General features: G+C 35.5%; 1 protein-coding gene across 1 annotated transcript in view; it reads left to right on the top strand.

Annotated features, from left to right (window-relative positions):
* Positions 1-22819, top strand: part of TBC1D32 (TBC1 domain family member 32) — a 201163-nt gene that overhangs the window by 42233 nt on the left and 136111 nt on the right. Inside the window, 5 exon segments of the mRNA XM_030316251.1 lie at positions 6021-6111; positions 9821-9961; positions 12609-12701; positions 14492-14634; positions 18473-18600. Of these exon segments, the coding sequence (XP_030172111.1) occupies positions 6021-6111; positions 9821-9961; positions 12609-12701; positions 14492-14634; positions 18473-18600 (596 nt within the window).

The following is a 22819-nucleotide window of genomic DNA, read 5'->3' as shown; positions in this document are numbered from 1 at the left end:
ACACACTGATCTTGTTAAAATAGAGAAAGGGGGAAAACCCAATGATTCCCCTCTCCCTATAACTCATTGTTGCTGTCATAGGGGCTTGGGTGGAAATATTGCAAATGTTTCTTATAGATTAACTTTTCAAATAAGGAACAGATTTTTAAGAGTTAATTATACCATAATCAATTTTTAGTCTGAAAATAGTTACTTTATTATAAACAACTTACGTGTTTTATCAACTGAATCAAGTATTTCTTGTACATAATTGGTCAAACTTGCATGAGATTCCAACTTAAACCTCATATTCTCTTAAAAACTTTCCTGAACCTACAAAATATGTAAAGACTGTGTGTGTGTGTGTGTGTGTGTGTGTGTGTAAGTTTTCAAGCAAACATGGCCCAACTTTTGAAAGGAAACCTTGGGGAAAATGGATACAAGATCTATCTCCACTTTTCAGAATTGAGGATCAGATTTTGGACGTCTACAGTGGAAACTTTAAGACCATTCCATGCATTTTCCTTTTGCTTTGTAAGAGTTCCTTGCGTGAGGACTTGAGTCACAGCAGCCTGCTTAGCACGATGTCCTGCTAAAGCATTTCCTTGAGCTTCTCCTCTGTGCACTCTGATAACATTTTCTACAACAGTGGAATATCTGCATTGTCCAGTAGAGTGGCCACTAGATATATGTGGCTACTGAAAACTTGGAATGAATTTCAGGAACCCGAGAAGCTGGGTATTTTTAACTTTAATTGTAATTTAGAACTAATACATGGTTAGAGGCCACTTGATGTAATTCTATTCTATTCTATATTTATGACGTTTATGAAATTTTTAGTAGGTAGTGTTAGACAACACAATTTATGTATGTGCTGTTGATTTTTAAGAGCTGAGAAAATTGAGAACTTTATTTCCATAGCATTGTAAAGTCATGAACTAGTTGAAAAACATTTGGTCTATCAGCACAAATATTTAATCTTTTATTTTAAATATCTTCATTCTGTGTCCAGTCTACCCTGAAGTGCATAGCTTTTGAAATGGCTTTATGTAGTATATTTCCTTTTTTTCTTGCTCTCTCAAAGTCATTTAAAAAATATTGACAGGTTATTTAAATTCTCCCTGGGTTTTTCATGTACCCTGTTTTTTAACCTCCCTCCATCTTATGGTTTAGCAATTAAGGCTGGTATGTGTTTGATAGTACAGGAGAATAAGTATCAAATAAAATCCTGAATTTTACAGCAAATTTTTGTTTTCCTGGAGTTTAGGAAAATCATTCTTTATACCCTCAATTTGACTCTTAAACTAGACTCTTAAACAAGACTATTGTCTAAATTTTCCTACTATAAATTTGTATAAATTTTGTATAAATTTTTCCTACTATAAATTTGCTTTCTGCTTCAGTTTAAAGGGGATATTGTATAATGTGGTTGTTTTCTCTCCTGAGCATGTGCCTTTTTTTGTTTTGTTACCTTTTTCTAAATAATAAAAGGTGCAATATTTAAGAAGCAAGGGGAAAGGGGAAGGAACAGAAGTGGGTGGTGAAGATAAAGCTGGGTAGGGATGGGCGCTGGGAGGATGGATTTCTGAAGGTTTGAATGGAAGCGAACTAAATAGCCTTTTTGAAAGACCATCTTGGAGATTATATTTTGAGTTATCAACTGAGGAAACTGACTAGGTTTTGCTCTTTTGTCTCCTATTTTAGAGCTGCTCTGAAGTATTTATTTTGTCATGTCAGAAATTACTCATACTGGTATTGTAAGTCATTTTTGGTTGTTCCTGTTTACCAGGGTCTGTGTAAGAGCTAGGATTGTAAGAATAAGTTCATCCAGGAAGTAGGAGTTCTATCAGAAGGAGGTTGAAGCTTAAATTTAGACAAACATGAAACACACTTTTGCCCAAAAGTTTATGAATGATGTCTCAGGTTCTGATAAAGCAGAAGCTAGTGAGAACTATATACGACCAGTTACATGAATTGACAAGTTGGAGTATCCTTTTGAAATTTTTGTAGGATTCCCAAGGCAATTTGACTAGTTGCTTTTGCATGAATTTGTTTCTGGTAGCCAGGAATCTCAGGGCTGGCTTGGATTTGATTCACTGGATTAGAGACTTCTTAGACTATCCCTCCTTCTGTTCTCTATGGAACAGTCTTTTGTATATTCAGTAGATGCAAGATAAACCAAAATAAAACAGGAGTTAAGACTGTGTAAATAACAAAAGTAAAGCAAACACAGAAGAATAAGCTGGTTAATAGCATAAATATTTACCAAATGGTGCCCCTGCAAAACAAAAGCTACTTTCTATAAAGACTTATGTCATAAATCTTAAGATAACAAATAATTTAGCAATGAATACTCAATGAAGCAAGTCTGAGCTCAGATTGTTGAGGCCAACTCACATGGTCATAGATCTGAAGGACTATCAGAGTTTGGGACTCAGGGGGGCCCAGTGAACATTCTTTATCTGGGGATCCCGTAGAATGCCACCAAGGGTGAGCCTTCAAGGTAATCTGCATGGAAGCACTAGAATTGTCAAGGATTAAGACTGCTGTTGAATATCTGAAATAACACATAAAGGCAAATTTATTGCTTAAGTTAGGCAAAGCAGATTTTTAATCTTCCAAGGTTTTGGGGAAAGCTTAGAACTCAGAAATTGGTAGACTTTCAGAGGTGAGAGTAGTTCATACCAGCAGTGGAAGGATGGCAGCTCAGGTGAGATTGTTGCTGACTGACTGGCTTCTACAAACATATTTCCTGGAGTGTGTCTCTTGTTAGCTCATTTTGCAGCAGCAAGGGGCTAACACTGATGGGTTGGATTTCAGAAATATATTTTTCAGATGTGTTGACATGTATTGATTTACAAGGTTTTAAACTTGTTATTCCAGATACCTGTTATCATGGGTTATATAGATTTGTCATCAATTTGCTAAATAAATTTAAATTTGGTTATGATGTTTATTATTTGTGGAACAATCAGCTTTTTACTAGGATTATGTGGAAATTTTTTGTTCTTAATGAGTAGGTGTTATCCTGGAAAAGAGAAGGGGTGTGGTTAAGGTTGTGGCAGGAAAATATGTCAGGGAGGCAGAATAGCATGTTTAAAGGCTTAGGCTTAGGAAAACACAAAGCACATTTAGAAACTCTACATATTTTGTGACTGGACACAGGAAATTTCCTGAAAGTTGGTTCTCTGGATGCTAATTTAAGTAATGATGTTGTTTGAAAATCGCTTGGATATTTTAAATTGGGACTGTGACAGTTGATGTACTCATGCCTGGGGCAGTGTGTAATTCCATAAAAATAGACCTATTTAAGGGAAATCTTTAGTCGTTTTCCTTTTAGAAGTACAAGTGTTGAGTTTGTTGTAAATGTCTGTTCACAGTGTTTCAGTTTTAACTGTGTTGATTTAGTGAGGTTTTGAGTGCATTTGCTTTTGATTAATTGGTCATTGGTCATATGTTGAATTGACTTTTGGTGACTGAGTTTTACAGAGGTAGATGTATTTCTGTGTTTGTGCATGTGTGTATGGCTGGGATGGAGGTATCCAAGAAGAATGAAACTAATGTCTGATCTTAGTTTTTCTATATAATATGTCAAATTTAGGAGATTGGCTTTTATATTAGAGCCACTGATAGGTTAAGTACTCAAGTGACATTATATTAGGGCTTTGGAAAATTTTGAAAATGGGTTGAAGGTGCTAGATGAAGATAGAGAAATGTTGAAGCAAAAAGACGAAGAGGATTCATCCAAGCAAAAGATGAACGAAATATGAGTTTAGGCTGTGGCAGCATGAATTGGGTTAAATATATGGACTCGGGAGTACTATTGTTTTTATTTTTACTTTTTATTTTTTTTTTACATTTATTTTTGAGAGAGAGGGAGAAGAAGGAGGAGGAGGAGGAGGGGAGGAAGAGGAGGAGGAAGAGGGGCAGAAAGAGGAGAAAGAGGGGCAGAAAGAGGGAGACAAAAGAATCCCAAGCAAGCTACATGCTGTGAGCCCAGAGCCCGATGCAGGGCTCAAACTCAGGAACTATGAGATCGTGACCCGAGCTGAAATCAAGAGTCAGATGCTTAACTGACTGAGCCACCAGGCACCCCAAGTACTGTTATTTTTAGAATATAGGGTTTAGAGGACTTGGTTTTTAAAATAGGGGATGGGTAAGGACTTCATTGAGTGATTAATATCATTCATTGAGAGAAGTAACACAGGAGGAGGAAAATAGGAAGAATTTGGGGAAAGGTAAAACTTTAGATTTTATACAAGTTTGAGATCGAGATTTTCAAGAGGCAGTTTCATTTTGATCTGGATCTCTAAAGTTTGATTTAGATAAGACAGATAGATATCGGAGGAGGTCCGCAAGACCACCCCTCAGATTTGATGATTTGCTGGAGGACTAGTAGGACTCAACGTATTGTTGTACTCTCAACTATGATTGTAACAGAAAAAGTATGCAAAGAAATTGACATAGGGAAAAGGAGCTTTGGGTGAAGTCTGGAGGATACCAACCTTAAGCTTCCAAGAGTTCTTGCTCTGTCCCCCACAGTGGAGTCCTGATGTGACTCCACTTAATTCCTCCAGCATCATTATAATAGCTCATGTGAAATGTCCTCCAGAGACACTCATTAAAGACTCTGCCCCCAACCCCTTTTTTTTTAAATTGGGGATTGATCATGTAGGTATCTTTTGCCTAGCATATACCAGGATTTCAGACTCCCAGAAGGAAAGCAGGTGTTGAGCATAAATCTCATTGTTTGTACACACTATTTAGGTACAGAGAGCCCTTCTTATCAGTTCTTGGAATTTCCTCTTGAGATAACCTCCCAGATGGAGTCAGGGTCCAACTTTGCAAACAGGCATTTCTTACAATGGAAGTCCTGCCATATTAACTCCTTTCTGCATAAAACTGAGGCCATACAAATGAGACTGGGAAATCCATCAATTCATTGACACCGCAACTATGAACTTGCCTCTGTCCACACAATCTTCATCTTTTTTCCCATTGAAAACTTAATCCTTCCTTCCCCTTAGGTTCTGTCTGCTTGTCTCTTAGATACTTTTTTTCTATCCACTCTCCTCTGTTTCTCCTGTATAGTCAAACTCTTCTTCTCTGCTGGCTTCTTCCAATAACATCTAAGCATGATCATACCCTTCTAACTTGAAAAAGAATTCAATGTTGACTCTAATTTGTACACCAAAGGTTGCTGTATTTTTTTTATTCCTTCTTTACAGCCAGACTTCCTGAAAATGAAAGTTATACTAACTGCCTCTACTTTGTTGGTTCTTTTTTTTTTTTTTTTTCCATTATAGGTTGGCTTATTCCCCAAACTCTCATGAAACTGATCTTTTCAGGGTCATCAACAATCTCTTTATTGCCAGTGTAACGATTATTATTCCTTATCTCATGGTGGCCTCCATTTTGAGAACTAGAATGAGAGGACATGTACTGGAAGTGGGTACATCCAGGGGAAAGGGGAGGGGATTTGAAAAAGTTTATGGGGGGAGAATGGGAGAAGGAGGTAGAATGGAGACTCCTAGGAGAATGACTGGGTACAGTACAGGCTGGAAATCATTTTCTGTTGTCATTGTTCTTTGAATTATAAGATTTTTCTTTATCAGTTTTCATCAGTGCTGGTATCCGAGATGGAAGTAAAGGCTTGATCTAGTTCATATTTTGCTGGTGTGATAGGAAGACAAGTCTCGAAGGCAATACCTGTAAGGGGTATTGGCAAGAGCGTTCTTAAAGTCATGGTCACAGAACTTTTGCATCTCTCACTATGAAGTATGTATCTATCTTTGTCCATTTACACTGACATTATAGCAATATTGTTGGTCTTCAAGTATTTTTGGTGTTTTCTGGAATGATGCCATACTTAAAATGTAAGTGGGGAAGTTGAGCTTCTGTGGACTGGAAAAGTATTATTTTAAATACTTTTGTTAAATATTTTTCTCAGCATATTTTTATAACCTTGATTAACTTTTTTTTTTACTACTTGAAATTGGGGGCTACAAATTTCTAGAATTAATAAGTTATTATTTTATTAGATAACTACAGCAGTTCAGCAGTGTGTTCAGTACTTTGAGTTGTGTGAGGCCATGAAAATCGATGAGATTTTGGGTCATTCAAAGCATTGTGGTAAGTATTGTTTTTTTCTGTTACATACTTTTAAAAATGACCTCTTAGCTTAGTAGCTTAGTAACTTATTTTTAATGGTTAGTAGCATAGTAAATTAGACCACTTCTGCTAATATAAAATATTTTCACAAATTTAAAAACTACATCACAATGATAATTTTAATTTCCAATGTGGAGCTGTTATCGATGTTCTTCTTACATCTGAAGTTCTTCAACTTATACTAGAGTATATATATGTCCTAGTCTGTTACACTGCAATAATATACTGCTTATTCTTTCCTCTGGTATAGTAGTAATTTATTTGTCCTTATGCATTTTAGGAGGAGGAACATTTCTGTAAAATATTGTTTTATTATTAGATAACCCACCCTGTGATTCCTCTCTGCTTATCCTCTGTCCGAGCTATAAAATACCCTAGATGTGTATTATGCTAAGCAAAATTAGAGAAAGACCAACATTATAAGACTTCACTCATATGAGGACTTTAAGACACAGAACAGATGAACGTAAAGGAAGGGAAGCAAAAATAATAGAAAAACTGCGAAGGGGACAAAACATAAGAGACTCTTAAATATGGAGAACAGAGGGTTACTGGAGGGGTTGTGGGAGGGGGGGATGGGCTAAATGGGTAAGAGGCATTAAGGAATCTACTCCTGAAATCATTGTTGCACTAAATGCTAACTAATTTGGATGTAAATTACAAAAATAAAAATAATTTAAAAAGTTAAAATACCCTAGATGTTTCATAATCTGGCCTTAATTGCTCTATTGAATCTCATCTCAGGAATAAAGTGAATATTCTTTTATAGTCAGATTTTTCTGCATACCAATGTCTATACACTTCTGTTAATCTTTTATCATTCTCTTATGTCGCTTCTCTAAGCAGATAGTACTCTGAGAATATGAAGATCTTATTTTTTTATCTTCAGGTAAATTCTATAACTCAAGCAAGAAAAAATGGTCAAAGACCTGTAATTAGTGGGTTTCAAAAACTAGCATTTTGTACTAGAGGAGGAAGTACAGGAGCTAGAATTTATTCTTCAAGAGAAGGAAAAAGATAAGTTTCTATAAACCTCTCTCCTTTTAAATTTATGTATTTAAAAAATTTCTTGGTATTAAAATACTCTAGGGCTTTTTTTTTTTTTTTTCTCTCCCTACTATCTACCAGGACATCATGAATTTACTCTCTTCCCTATCTAGTGAAGACCTGGGATGCTTCATGTCCCGCCCGCTCCCACCATTTCTTTCAAAATCCTTGCTCTTTCTCTGAGTTTCTTGTCTGCAGTTGCTTGTCTTTAGATCAGTTCTGTCTTTCATCTTCTTTGGTCTTCAGGAAATTGAGCAGACAGCATTAGTGATATAATTAGTGCACATACATACTTTTCTAACCATAGCTACTATGTTTATTGCATCCTCTTAGATTTTCTTTCTGCAGTGTCCATAATAGTTATTGCAAGCTTTCGCCAGTTTTAGCATGGGCCCTGCTCTGCTCTGGCCTACTTTTCTCTCAAGAGGAGACCTTGCATCCCACTTCACTAAGAAAAGCAGAACTTTACAGAGATGAATTCCCCAGATGTCCTTCTTCTAAGCATACAATGCATATTTATATGTCCTTATCAATATTCCCTTTCTTTGGGCTGCACTGAAGAAGTATTCTTTTCCAGATTGATCTTTGTTCTTGATTTTATTCCTCTCTGATGTTCTTTGGGGTTTTGTTCCTGTTTTAGAAAGGGGACATTGCTTCGCTTGTTACTGTGTCTCCCTTTTTGTTGGTACCTTCCCCTGCATGCTCTGAACCTGCTTATGTATCTTTCAAATAGAAACCTGAACCAGTTCACCTGTATCTTACTTCCCTGCTTCCCTGCAGAGAAAACTCTTCTAAGTATCCTAAATGTATCCAGGCCCCATTTCTTTACCTCCTATTTACTTTTCAACCATTCTTTCTTATATTTTCTCATCGTTGTGAGGAATCATAATTTCACTGGAAAGCCTCTTTTTTTTGGTATGTTTGTACCCACAAGGGTTTTGCCCTTTGCTTTTTTTTTTTTTTTTTTTAATGTTTATTCACTTTTGAGAGAGAGCGAGGGAGGAACAGAGAGAGAGGGAGACAGAATCCAAAGCAGGCTCCAGGCTCTGAGCTGTCAGCACAGAGCCCAACATGGGGCTTGAATCCACGAACCTTGAGTTCATGACTTGAGCCATAGTCGGACGCTTAACCAACTGAGCCACCCAGGCGCTCTGAGCACTCGCCCTTTGCTCTTGTTTTCCTCCTCTTAGTCTACCTGTTCTCTCTTGGGGGATCATGGTTTCAAGTACTACATATGTATATGATGACCCTGATATTTCAGTCCACCACTTTTCTGAATTTCAAATTCATATGCTTATATCATACTTAGAATATCTCTGGGTGCTCCATGGGCACTTTAATGTTAAAATGTCAAGGACTAAAATCACTTTCTTCTGTATCTTTACTGGTTTCTCCCTCTTTTCCCCTTTAGAATTACTTAAATAGAATAAAAATTCACTGTCTACACAGATGTTGAGTTAGTAACTTGAGGATTTTGTTGTTATTTCACAGTCCACATGTAGTTCTAAGGCCTGCCTATTGATTTAATTTTCTATACATTTATCTTTCTGCTCTTCTCCATTTTTGTTGTTGATGCTTTTGCTCATGATGTTTTTAGTTTTATTTCACGCCTTTACCTTCTTCCATCTATCTTTTATGCTATCATTAGGGTTAGTTTTTCACATACATGTTTGATTACTTTCATGCTTACAACCCTTTAATATCATTTCAGGGGGCGCCTGGGTGGCGCAGTCGGTTAAGCGTCCGACTTCAGCCAGGTCACGATCTCACGGTCCGTGAGTTCGAGCCCCGCGTCAGGCTCTGGGCTGATGGCTCGGAGCCTGGAGCCTGTTTCCGATTCTGTGTCTCCCTCTCTCTCTGCCCCTCCCCCGTTCATGCTCTGTCTCTCTCTGTCCCAAAAATGAATAAACGTTGAAAAAAAAATTTAAAAAAAAATATCATTTCAGTTGCCTCTATAATAAAATGCATATTCCTTCTGCAGCTTAGTCCTCTGTGATCTGCCCCTGCTACCAGCTAGCCTCTTGTCTCTGCCACTTGTCCTTCTCAAGCTCTGGTCATACTAGACTATTTGCCGTACTCTGAATTGGAAGCCCAGTTTCATGTTTCTTACTGTTCTTTGACATCAGATAGTTCGAGGTCTTATATAAAGCAGATACTGAGGAGATCTTGAATGTGTGGATGGATGAATGAATGAATGATATATTTAGGTGTATATATTTTACAGATTCTAATTTTATTTACTAACATGGTTATAAATAGTCTTCATAGTATTAACTTTTAATTGGTAGAATTTAAACAGTGATATTTTCTAATGACTTTCTCCCTTTCTTATTTTTGAAGTTCCTCTTGATAACAGGTGATAACTCTGACAATCCTATGCTATTTTGGAATGAACACTGTATGCATGTTACACTTTCATGAGCTTAAATTTGTGATGAATGCTTTTCCCCAGAGATTTAGGTGTTATAGGATCTTAGGAAAGATAATTAACTTTTTTTTTTTTTTATACCATCAGAGTCTTCATTATAGATTGCAACCCTGTTTAATGTTCAGAAGGGAATGAAGATAGGTACTATCTAAAAAATACATTAAAATAAATGTATTTGTTTGCTTCTCTTTTAAGGGAACAAACAGAAAACCTTCTACTACTCAGGACAAGAATTACAATATATTTATTTCATTCACTCACTGTGCCTTTTAGGAAGATTATTGATCTATACACAAGGCAGACGGCTATTTCCTATAAAGCTGAAGAATAGAAAAGGTATGTACAATTAGGAGAAACAAATATGTTTAGCTGGTAAGGTGGTTGAGCTATGAATTGCTGAACTTTGGAGATTTTGCATGGTGTCTTCTAGGGTGTGTAGCAACATGGCTTTTAGTCTACTGATGGCTTGTACACCTTTAAGTGTTACAATTCCTTTTTCAGTATGTGCTTTTCCTTACATTATAGTTTTTTCTATTCAGCCTTTATTGCTTCCCTTATTTCCCCCTGTCTTTCAAAATCCTAGATGTACTGAACAATCCAGATCTGGATTCAGAACTAGAAGACCTCATTTAAATTATAGTTCTCTTATAAACTGGCTGTGACCTTTGGGGAAAATCATATAACCATTGTTTTTTTACTCTATAAAAATGGAATAATATCAGTGATGCTGAGCTCATACAATTTTTGTGATGGTCAGAGATGAGTTTTCAGAATACTGTATTTGTGTTTTTGTTTTATTTTAGAGACAGCGAGTAAGCATGAGCACAAATTGGGGAGCAGAGAGGAGCAGGGAGGGAGGGAATATCCCAAGCAGGCTCCATGCTCAGCACAGAGCCCAATGCAGGGCTCGATCCCACCACCTGGGGAATCAAGACCTGAGCTGAAACCAAGTCAGGCACTCAACTGACTGAGCCACCCAGGCACCTCCACAATACTGTTCTATAAACTGCAAAGCCCTGTACCATTTGATATATTACTATGTTACCCTAAGCCCTATTTTTAAAGCTTTCTCCATCAACTTCAGCACATGCTATTATTTTGCCTCCTTTAAAACTTTATACTAGGAATATAGTCGAGAGATTAGCAGACTTTTTCTATAATGTGCCAGATAGCAAATAGTTTTGGTTTTGTGAGCCACATACTGTCTTTGTTGAATATCCTGTATATTTGTTTATACACTTGCTCATTTGTGCAAAATAATGATCACAGCATGCCTGAGACTCTATCCTTAGGAAGGCCTTCTTGCAAGGTTTCACTCTAGCTGGCATGTGGGAACTTGGATTTCTCACTGTTCCCAGAACTGTTAAGAGTGGTCCACTGTGCCTACGTAAACACTTTGTACACGTAGTATAGTTCATGCTGAATATTTGCTGTCATTCTGGGAGTCTGGAATCCTGGTATGTGCTACACAGAAGGTGCTTACGTCATCAGCCCCCGTGGAAAGCTTGGGCACTGAGTCTCTAGGGAGCTTCTTGGTAGCCAGCATTTCACATGTGTTGTCACAGTTTGTTGTTGGAAGAATTAAGTGTATTTTGTGTGACTCCACTTGGAGAAGACCCTTGTATGTTTGCACCTGGTTTGTTTTGGACTTCACCTCATGCATTTTTTGCTTTGTATCCTTTTGTTGTGTTAAATTGTAGCTGGCAGTACAACTATATATTGAGTCCTCCTAGCAAATCACTGAATCTGGGCATGGTTTGGGGATCCTTGACACACTTTACGTACCTTGAAAAGTGTAAAACAAAACAAAACATTTTTAGCTTGCAAGCCTTATAAAATTAGGCCATAAATGCTATTGTTTGCCAATTCTGTTACGGAGTATCTTCACTTTGAACACTTCTGTACTGTTCTCTAGTTGTTTTACTTAAGTTTTTCTCCTTGGTTATGCTGGCTGTGAGCTCCTTGACAGAAACTGTTTTATGTACTTGTATATTCTGTGGACGTGTAACTCGAGGCATAAATGAGCACTTAGAGAATGGACTTTCAAGATAAGAGCTGCCATTTTTATGGGTTATTATTGAACTTTACAGAAATAGATTAATAAACAATCTGTGATGTTATTGTAGGTATTTAACTGAAGTTTATATGTCTGTCATCTATAATTTAGCACTTTATGTTGACTTTTAACATCGACTTATTGGCCTATCAAATGTCACAGGCCATCTCAAAATTCAGTTTTGAGAGCTCTATTCTATTGTATTAGTGTATGTCAGCATTTAAGTTTTACGTGTGTGTTCACTAGAATCTTTAGGTAACGATTCTGCATCAGGGCTTGGTGAATTACAGCCCATGGGCCAAGTCTGGTACTGTTTTGTATGGCTCATGAGCTAAGAATGGTTTCTATATTCTTACAAGAATATTTTGTGACCTGTGAAATAAAATTAAAATTTTGATGCAAAGTCTTATTGGAAAATTACCATAATTGTTCATTTGCAGATTATCTGTGGCTACTTTAGTGCTACAACATCAGAATTTCATAGTTGTAACAGAACCAGAAACACTTTGGCCACTAAGCCTAAAATATTTACTAGAAAAAGCTTGACACCTGTTTCACAGTTCTATATAGATAAGTTGGCTGCACTAACACATTAAGCTGAATTTTCTCATTCCTAATAAATTCATAGTCCTGATCAGATTGAAGATCTTCCTATGGTAGGTTTATATTAAGTGACTGGTCCAACATCAATGGTAAAACTTCACATAGCACCTACTGTATTATTTTCCTTGCCATCTTTTAACTTGCCATTAGACAAAACAGATTAGGCAGTTTGTTTTTCTGGAGTCTTCTGTCTTGGGTTCTAGCCCGCTTCTCACTGATTTTACCACAATCTCTGAAAATTCAGGAGGATGGGAAACTCAGTTAAATTTTTTTAAGTTGTAAATATATACTAGAAAATAATCTTTTTCTTTCTCCTTTTTGAAGATTTAGTATCCCTTACAGATCTTGTGGTTTTGTTTACCCAACTTATCTATTACTCACCAAGTTGTCCAAAGATGACATCTGCTGCACATCTAGGTAATTCTGCTTCTATTTTAAATAGAGTAATAGAAATATCTAAAAATACTTAATATTCTGTTGTCTAGATGTTTTGAGTGACTGACCTAGTTTGGTAAAGAGGTTTCCTAAGATGCAGTATTATTCATAACAAATCGCATTGATCCTGGAGTAAACCATGAAATCTAATTTTGTTTATTGATGTTTTAAGATATTCCTAATTTATTTCCTTCTTATGTAGAATCAATTTTGTTGAGAATTTTAATGTCATTCTTAAGAAATGCTATTAAAGGAAGTTTGATTGATAGGTACTAATGTGTTCTTCTTTGCTGTTTTCTGTCCTTTATACTTTTCTGATGTTTTGATCAGCCTGCTTGTTTTAGGTCACATTTAAAACTTCAGATCTTCTCTTATTAAAGAATAGAGCAAAAACAAAAACTTCATTTTTCAATAAAACGACTCTTAGTCAATGTTCTAAGCCTGGAAGTTACCATAGAAATGCTGCAAAATTCTGAGTTCAAGTTAATCAAAGGGAAAACAAATTTTGGCCATATATGTTAGTGCTAAATGCAGGTACCAATTACTTAGTATGTTTCATTTATGCAGTTATACCAGCTTATTAGTCTTAACAGTGGCTCTCAAACTTCTTTCTGCCTTTATAGCATTTCCGTGTTATAAAGATGTAGCTTAGGTCCCCCTGCTTAGTGCTCCTACAACATACTGTGTTTCTTTTATGTTAAAAATGTTCCTTCTTATAATTACTTGTCAGTGGCTTGATTTACCATCTAGTGGACTTTTTTTTTCTATTTTTTGTCTTAATTATGCATGTCTACAGTGCCTAGCACAATGTCTGACACATAGTAGGCACTGGTAAGTAGATAAAAGGATGAATGAATGAGTAAATGGCTGTATGCTCATCAATAATATCTCTCATTGCAAACAGGGTCTGGAACTGATTGAAAAAGGTCACTTTTCATTTCTTTTTGTCAAGTGTTGACTTGAAGTCTTAGTGTGTTCAGGGAGGAAAGAATATTGTAACATAAATTAAGAATTTTGGTGTTACTTTTAATAGTCTGTCTTAAAACCTTATGCCGTTAACTTTTGGTTCCTTACTTTCTTCTAAAACAGTATTTTGTGAGTATATTAGGTCAAATAACCTGAAAATATATTGATTTATGAAACCAAAAAATATCATACTCATTTTAGTGACTATTCCATTTGTTAGATTTATATATATTTGTGTTTTTTTGTACATATTTTAAAGGAGAATCTTTACAGTGCTCATTCATTTCACTGGTTTTATGGTAATATATATAAGTAGTAGTATATTAGTATTTGAGGAATTTTCTCCCCTTTTTGCATTTTTGGTGATTATGTTTTACTCTAATTTTCTACCAGGATGAACACTTGAATGCATATCTTAAGAAAAAGAAAAAGTGAATACAAGTAAATGTTTGCTGGGAGGAGAAAAGTTGTAAATTTGTTTCATACCACGTCCTTACTGTTAAGCAGTGATTTAATGTCAAATAGCAGATGATCTTCTGTTGTTTCTCAGAATTCAGATTTGTCATTCACTTTTTTAAAATTAACTTGAGGATATATTAAGCTAATTGATCTTCCCTTAGGTTTCAGGTTATGATTTGGCAATACATCATCCTTTGGGCATTGAGTTGGGTAATTGTTTGTTTGTTTTTAACTATTTAACTTTGATGTTGGTCTTTTTGGAACAGCAATGGCTAACTCATAAATAAACTATATTAAGTTCTTAATGTTTAAAGTTCTAATTTCTAAAAGAACTATTATTTTATCAGATAATTACTCTCCTGCAAGTATGGTGACTGAAGTTCTTCAGATACTCTGTGATCAGAAAGAATGTGCAATTGAATGCTTGTATAACAACACTGTGGTTGAGGCACTTCTTCAGCCTATTCATAACTTAATGAAAGGAACTAAGGTTGGTATTTACTAAAAAGGGTCTCTTAAATGGGTATTAGGGAATATTCAGTGGGACTTTATTTCTAAATTTCATGTATTTGAAATATTTATTATATCATCTTTCCCTATATGCTTTTATGCTGACATAAATTTTTATTTACTATTAAATCATAGTTTACATAGTCAGTTGATTTATTCATTATTGACAGTGTAGGGGGAAAATACATATAACATCTTAATTTTTTTTCTAGTCAGGCCTAGATCTGATTATAAGGATTGAGAGAAGTTATTAAGCTATTTGTCTTGTAAAATTAGTAAATCTTGTGAATGTTTTGTTTTGATAGTAATTTTCTAGCCTTTAGATTATTTTTCTGAAGAGTCAGCTCTGTTTTATATGAAGAAATAATATTTTAGAAAAAAAACTTCTACATGTTCAGAACTGGGATGTTCATATCTCTTTACATTTTGTATGGACTGTTTCTTTACGTTATATAATTTAATCCTTACAACTGAGGCTGAAAGAAGTAAATTACTCAAGGTCAGAGTAATTTTAAATTTACACATTTAACAGGTGGCAGAATTGGTATCACTACCAATACTGCTAAATGTCCACTTCTGTGACTTAAGTTTTGGGGAAAATGACTTAAATCTTAGTAGGCTAAAGGTTTTGCCCTTCTAGGTCTGTGTTTTGTAGTGTTTTTACTGTTTACATCTCCTTTGCCCACCCCTCAGTGGCTGGGAACTGTTTACCCATCTATGTATTCATTCTTCATTGCTCATTCAGAAAACATTAAACACTTATGTGAATGTGATACAAAGTATGGGATTCTAGGAAATTAAGGGGATAGAATTTTGATTTTTATGGTCAGCCTTAGGAAGATAGAGAACAACCAGTAGAATTCCTAATACAGTTTAATGTATATAATATAATAATATAATAAATAATAGCAATAGTAATATGAAATATAAACCATATACCAGAGCTGAGAAATGTGCTTTTGGATTTTGTGTCAGAGTTTTTGTTTGTCTTTGCTTTCATATATCTTTAACTTTTTATTTTCCTTTGGCTTCTTTCCTTTCCCTATAAATATGCCTGAATCTGTCTTATAGTTGGGATGAGAAAAGCTCTTGATCATCAGTGCACGTCTTTAGCTACCACCTAATATCTGGTCTCTTTAACGATAGCTTTTAATTATGTTGGACTGCCATTGTTGTCCTGGCTCCCTCTATTCCATCATGTTTCCAAACATCGTATTATGATCTTACCTCCACTACATCATTGATGCTACTTTGATTGCAGTTGCTCATAACTTCTTAAACCTGTAACTAATTACTGACCACTTTTCAGACTGTTATTTACCTATTACTATTAACACAGTAGACCACTTCTAGAATTGTTGACCTGGCTTTCCTAAAGTCCTATATATTACTCTTATCCCTGTCTTTCTAATGATTCCTTCTCTGTCACCTCTGAGGGCTCCCCTGCTAGGTCTCTGCTGTCTTCAGTGAGTCAGAATCTGGTTCACTTTCTTTTCTCTCAGTACACTTTTCCTAGATGATTACCTCCAATTCTGATGATTAGTTAACTTTTTTTTTCTTTTAAAAAGGTTTATTTTTGAGAAAGAGCATATGCATGTGAGCAGGGGAGTGGCAGAGAGGGAAGGAGAGAGAGAATCCCAATCAGGCTCCATGCTGACAACGTGGAGCCCAACGTGGGGCTCAATTTCACAAACCTTGAGATCATGACCTGAGCTGAAATCAGGAGTCAGAAGCTTAACTGACTGAGCCACCCTGGAGCCCCTGTTAACTTCTAAATTTAGATCTCTTCAGCTCCAGATTTGTCTTTAGATACCTGTTGAACACCTTTTTTGAATTATTCCATGTGAAAATCAAACTCGCATTTTCAAAAAATTAGTTTTTGGCCTGTCACTTCTTTTCTTTCTCTCTCTCTCTCTCTCTCTTTTTTTTTTTTTTTTTTTTTTGTTGTTGTTGTTCTTGGCCAGCTTTTTTAAGCTTCCTTGCATTTCCCTGCGTGGTAGGTAGGACTGCTATATATCTAGACTCCTTCCTCATTTTTTTCATTCCGTTGGTAATTAAGCCCTAAAGACTTGTTTTCCTACATATCTCTAAAATTCATGTATGTCTTTTAATCCCTGCTGCTACTGATTTTGTTTAAGCTCTGATAATTCCTTGCTTGGAATACTGAAATAATTTTCTAATTTTTTTTCCAGTCTTTCACCTTTCTAGCCTGTCCTCTGTATTGCCACTAAGACTGTCACGGTGTTTTCCTGCTTGTTCCTTGCTAGATACATTTCAGACTGTCTAATTAGACATTAGTCAAGTTTTCTGTTGTGTCCTACCTATTTTTTCCCATGTATTTTAGTTATAAGAGATTATTTGCATTTTTTGAACAAGGTTTCAATATTTCCCTATGTTTGTATGCTTTCCCCTTGCCCTGGAAAGTAGTGGTCTAGGTGAAAAATTCCTTTCTTCAGACCATAGTTGTTTTTTTTTTTCTCCTAAAACTTCTAGTTCTCCCTGGAAAAGCTTTCTTTCTCTTATATCCTCATGTTATGTACTTCTGTACTTACGTTGGAATTATTCTTGAGAGTAAGAAACAGCCCTCTGGCACATGGTAGACATTCTGTATTTAACATTAAAACATTCAGCATCACTCATTGAGCCACTACTGTATCACTGGCTTGTGCTAAGTGTTTGAAATATAGAAGAGATTAAGACCTATACCTTTCTTTGAAGGAGCGTACTCTAATAGGAAAGACAAACTGTGAAAATACTGAATGAGGAGCAGAAAGGTTTAAGAAGGTATATGTAAGGGGGGTGCCTGACTGATTCAGTAAGTAGAGTTCCGGGTTGTAAATTTGAGCCCCATGTTGGGTAGACAGATTACTTAAAAAAATTTTTTTTTCTTTAAAAGAAGGTGTATGTATGAGAGAAGGAAAGTATTCCAGGCAGAGAAGTTGTTTTAAGAAAGATACTTAATATGAAAGTAAGAGATAGTATAATAATGCCTAATATAATTATGAAATATTCAGGTGATTATACCTGACTCCTTAGTTAAGCTAACTCACTGAATTTATTAGGATATGTTGGTTGCAATGTTTAGATACTCAGATTTCTTATAGAGAATATGTGTATTGGCAGCTGTGCAGGTACAGACAAGTAGGTCGGCCCCAGAGAGAACAGAATTTTAGTAGACTTAGACTTCCAGATGGGCTCCAGCATTAATATGACTCTAGTATTTGCCTTGTACTAATTTGCAAAGATATTTTTAGTATTTCTATTTACAGTTAAAAGTGAAGAAATATGATTGGTTCAGGCCATGTTTTCCTCATTAGATGACATCATTCACTATTGGCCATCCCATGAATTGCTTGTCCTTACTCAGACCTATAATTTATGACCCAGCCAATTGCAGGAAGGGGTGATGTTCCTTAGAAATGATGGCAGTTTGTTAGAAACCATATATAAAAAAATTAGTTTGGATATTCAGGAATCCAGTGAGTGGGAAGTAAAGAGCAAAGTGGAAATAGAGGAGCTACTGCATCTGTCAAATAGAATTATATATAAAACTGTAATGGGAACAGCAGGTCCCTCAACTGTGTTCATAAACAATAACTGGTTCGGGTAAAAACCTGTATATATTTGTCTTATCAACTGTGCTAAGTGAATATAATCTAATGACACATTTAATTCAGACATAATTCACAACCAAACAATCATTAACTGTCTTTTTGTTGTGGTAATATAACTTTGTTAGACTACACTACCCCCCTTGAGTTTTAGTTTGTGATGTATTAACATGTCATAAAATTATGATTTATCTTTTTAATGTACAGACTGCTCCAAATTGCTCTGAAACCGCTTTAATTCACATAGCTGATATACTGGCAAGAATAGCGTCTATAGAAGAAGGACTTACCTTACTTCTTTATGGAGAAAATATGAACTCTTCTGGAGAAAAAAGGTACATGTCTATGCTTTAAATTTGTGGAATTTTTAGCATATTGTCTCAATCTAATTCAAAGTTTCCAAAAGGTTATGCAATGTGTAATAATGAAAATCAGGGTAACTATTCTAGATAGATTCTGACGAGCCACTAACAACATAGTAGATGATCTCCAGATTCTAGTAGTAACCAGGATTGTGGACTATACAGGCAGAGTAGGCCTGATGTCAATAACTTCAAAGTAAGAATAGGAGGATTCATTCCATATGGGATGTTTTTGCTCCTTGTACTCTTTCAGACTTCTAAGACCACCTATGATTGATTCCAGTCAAACCACACAAAAGTGCACAATGGAAAAAGCTACCCTCGCTCAGTTCCATCTCTAGCTTAACCAATGGTATTTTTGTTATGCTTTTAGACCTTCTCTGCACTTATAATGATGTATAAAACGTACATTCATAACTAGAATTTTTGTTTCTCTTCATAAAAATGTCATATACATTATTCAGTTTTCCTATGTGTAACCATGAGCATCTTCCTAGATGATGAATGAAACACTATTTTTGATAGCTCCATGGTACTTTTTTAAAAAGTAAGTTTATTTATTTGAGAGAGAGTGAGGGAGGGGCAGAGAGAGGAGGAGAGAGAGAATCCCATGCCAGCTCTTTATGGCCAGCACAGAGACTGACACGGGCTCAATCTCATGAACTGTGAGATCATGACCTGAGCTGAAATAAAGAGCTGGACGCCCAACTGACTGAGCCATCCAGGTGCCCCTGGGTGAACTTCTTTTTAAGTTGACTTTCAGGCATTTCTTCTGTTTTCAGTCTCACTTCTGTCTCCAACTCCAGAGATGCTTGGTTCCAACAATTTGAGTTTTTTGAGAGGTTTGATGAAATAAATTGTGTTCTGTTTTCTGTATTTTGGCTGATCATTCAGTTTTTCCAGGTCCTGAATTACTTCCTGTTTTTTTCACATTCTAGAGTATAAAAAAATGTTACTATCACATCCTTTCTTTTCTTCTTGACAGCTATGAAAGCCTTCTGAAAATTCTGTTTATTTTGCATTTTAGTATTTTAAGAGGGTGCAGATGTGAGTGTAGGTGTTCAATCTGCCATACTCAACTGGAAGTATTTTTCTATATAGATAACAATTCTTTTGTAAAATGAGAAAGACTAACCTTTTGTCACAAGTTCTAAAGTTTCTTTTTATTGTCCATCACTTCCCTGTTTCAGTTTTTTTGTTTTGATTTTTGTCTTTTTTTGCTATATAGACATTTAATTATATAATTAGTTTTTCCCAGTCATTAGGATTTCTACATTTTTTTTAAAGTTTTCCTTAATTGAAGTTAAACAGGTAAGACATAAATTGTCCATTTCTTCTGACTCCCCATTGTTCAGTGGTTGTTTCTGATATTATTATTTATATTGGCCAAAGACTGGAATCGTCTCAAATGTCCAGTAACAAGAGACTGGTTGATTAAATTATGTTTGCACAAAGGAACACTTAGCTCTGCAGTGGGAACATGGAATTTTTTATGTATTGCTGTGGAGTTGTCTTCAGAATATGTTAAGTGAACAGACAAAACAAAAGAATGTTTATAGAATGCTACCTTTTATATGAATAGAATATGAATAAACAAAAACATATTCGTTGATATTTTTCAAAAGGAGCAATGAAAGGGTAAACTGAAAAGTAATAGTTTTCGAGGAAGGGAGAAAAGCATGTGGGTGGGGAGGTAGAAAGGTAAGACATGTACCTTGATTGGACCTAGATTTGACTTTGGAATCATGTATCAGATTTATATGCTAAATGTAAAAGTTAAAAAGAAGAGTTCAAATTTTGAAGAAATTAAAACAAATGGAAATAAGTGCATTTAACTACCAACCAAGTTAGTTACCTACCCATGCAAAAAATTACTTCAAAGTGACCTGATTTGAACATTTCTAGTGGGATATATAGGGTTAAAAAAAATCACAAGAATAATCTTAATCTGCCTTTAATATATTCTGAAACTATTATGCCCATATTCTAAATAAAGCAAATAAGTAATTAGCATTATAAGAAACTAGAATTTCAACAAAAACATGAAATTAAATTTATATTTATAAAATAACATGTATTAATTTAATATATATTGAATTAAAATTAAATTTATATATAAAATTAAATTTATGTAAATATAAAATATATTAATTGAAATTTAAATTCATAATGGAAATAAATATTTCTCTTAATTATTCTTTAAAAAATTTTTCTTTGATATTTACTTATTTTTGAGAGAAAGAGGGAGACAGTGTGTGAGCAGGGGAGGGGCAGAGAGAGAGGGAGACAGAGTCAGAAGCAGGCTCTAGCCTCTGAGCTGTCAGCCCAGAGCCCAACGTGGGGCTTGAACCCATGACCTGTGAGATCATGACCTGAGCTGAAGTTGGATGCTCAACTGACTGAGCCACCCAGTCACCCCATAAATTATACTTTTCTTAGCACTGACAGGCTAGAAGTAATGATAACCCCTTAGCAGACTGTGGTCTCTAAATATCTAAGGTTCCCCCCCCCCCCCCCCCCCCCCCCCCCCCCCCGCCGACAAAAGGAGGAAGGGATCCTTGAAGGTAGTTGTTTCTGGGTTGGGTTGGGAAATGTGCAAGGTGATCCTGGGATATCTTATCATTCTAGAAAGTAAGGAAATTATCTAAGACTAAAGATGTTGTGTCAAAAGTACCCCAAGCTGCCAGAAGGGGCCTCCTACTGATTGAAGATGGATAATTTAAGAATTAAAAAAATAGTTACTTCAATGGTTAACATACATAAAGCATACAAACATAGTTTTAAAAAACATACTAAAATTAAAGAAAACCTCGTCAATTACCCATTGAAGTTGTGAGGACACCAACTCATTTTGTAAATTGATTAAAAAAATTCAAACATGTTTTTTTATTCTTTCTTGTACCAATTGTATTTTAATATAACTATTAAGTTACTGAAGATAAAATTCTTCATAAAAAGCTTTTAGTTAATAAATGCAAGATAATTAGAAATCACCATTTGGTAATTCCTAATGAAATAGTTCATTTAGGAAATTATCCTGAATTGATGCTAAAACCATTAGGTGAATGGCTTGATGAGAGGAGGACTTCCTACTGGAGAGCTCAGGCTCCTACCATCTGACCAGTTGATTTTTAGCACCACCAAAATTAGGACAACAATATGTGTCTCATGATGCAGTCGGAGGTACACAGTAGCAGCCACCTATAAGTTATTTTTTCCGAGAAAAAAAGAAATTGAACCTTAAGCCTCTAGATATAATTATCAACTTACAGAAATTATGGGGAAGTAGAGGAACACATTAAATGACACCATGATGAAGCAGTTATCCAAATAATAGTATGGATAGGAAAAAAAACTTCATTTCTCCAAATCATTGGCATAGGTAAAAAAAAAAAAAAAAGAGAGAGAAAGAGGGAGCCTAATAATACAATAACCTCATGCACTGCATGAAACTTGTTTGAATTTTGATTTATACAAATCTGTTATAAGGACAACCTTACGACAATTAGGAAAATCTTGATATGGGTGGACTATCAGATAGATTAAAGAATCATAGTTTGGTGGGGTATTGGCACATAACATAGAAACCTTTATCAGTTAAAGATGTACACTAGGTAAAATGATGTCTGGGATGTAGCATTTAATATTTCAGTAGAGGTGGGCAGAGGGGGGAGGTCAGGATATATAAACAAGACTGGCAAAATGTTGGTAACTGTTGAAGATGTATGGAGGGGTACATGGAAGGCCCTATCCTGAAGCTAGAAAGACTAAACGTGTGCCGCTGTGGAGCCAGATATCCTGGGTTTGAGGCCTGGCTCCACCTCTGACAAGCCTTGTGGTATTGTTCAAGTTATTTAATTCCTGTAAGCCTTAACTTTATTTGCTTATCTGTTTAAAAAATGAGAGTATAGTTTATAGGGTTATTGTGAGGATTAAATGGATTAATACATTTGGAATATTTAGAACAGTACTTGGCATATTAAACATTTACTATGTTTCTTTATCTGTTATTACTATTAATGTGTCCGAGATTCTGAAATACAGGAGCTACATCCTATTAATGGCAGGGGAACTCAGGATTTTGTTTTCACTATAATCAAGTGAAGTTCCATATGGCCCGGGACCCATGGTGGCTATAACCTGTTAAGTGGTATTAGTTTGCTTTTCCCTATCTATATGTTCTTTCCTTCTA

Source organism: Lynx canadensis, chromosome B2, assembly GCF_007474595.2.
Source record: "Lynx canadensis isolate LIC74 chromosome B2, mLynCan4.pri.v2, whole genome shotgun sequence".
Classification (NCBI taxonomy): domain Eukaryota; kingdom Metazoa; phylum Chordata; class Mammalia; order Carnivora; family Felidae; genus Lynx; species Lynx canadensis.
Note: the sequence above shows the minus strand (reverse complement) of the source record. Positions and strands in the feature narration are given on the sequence as shown.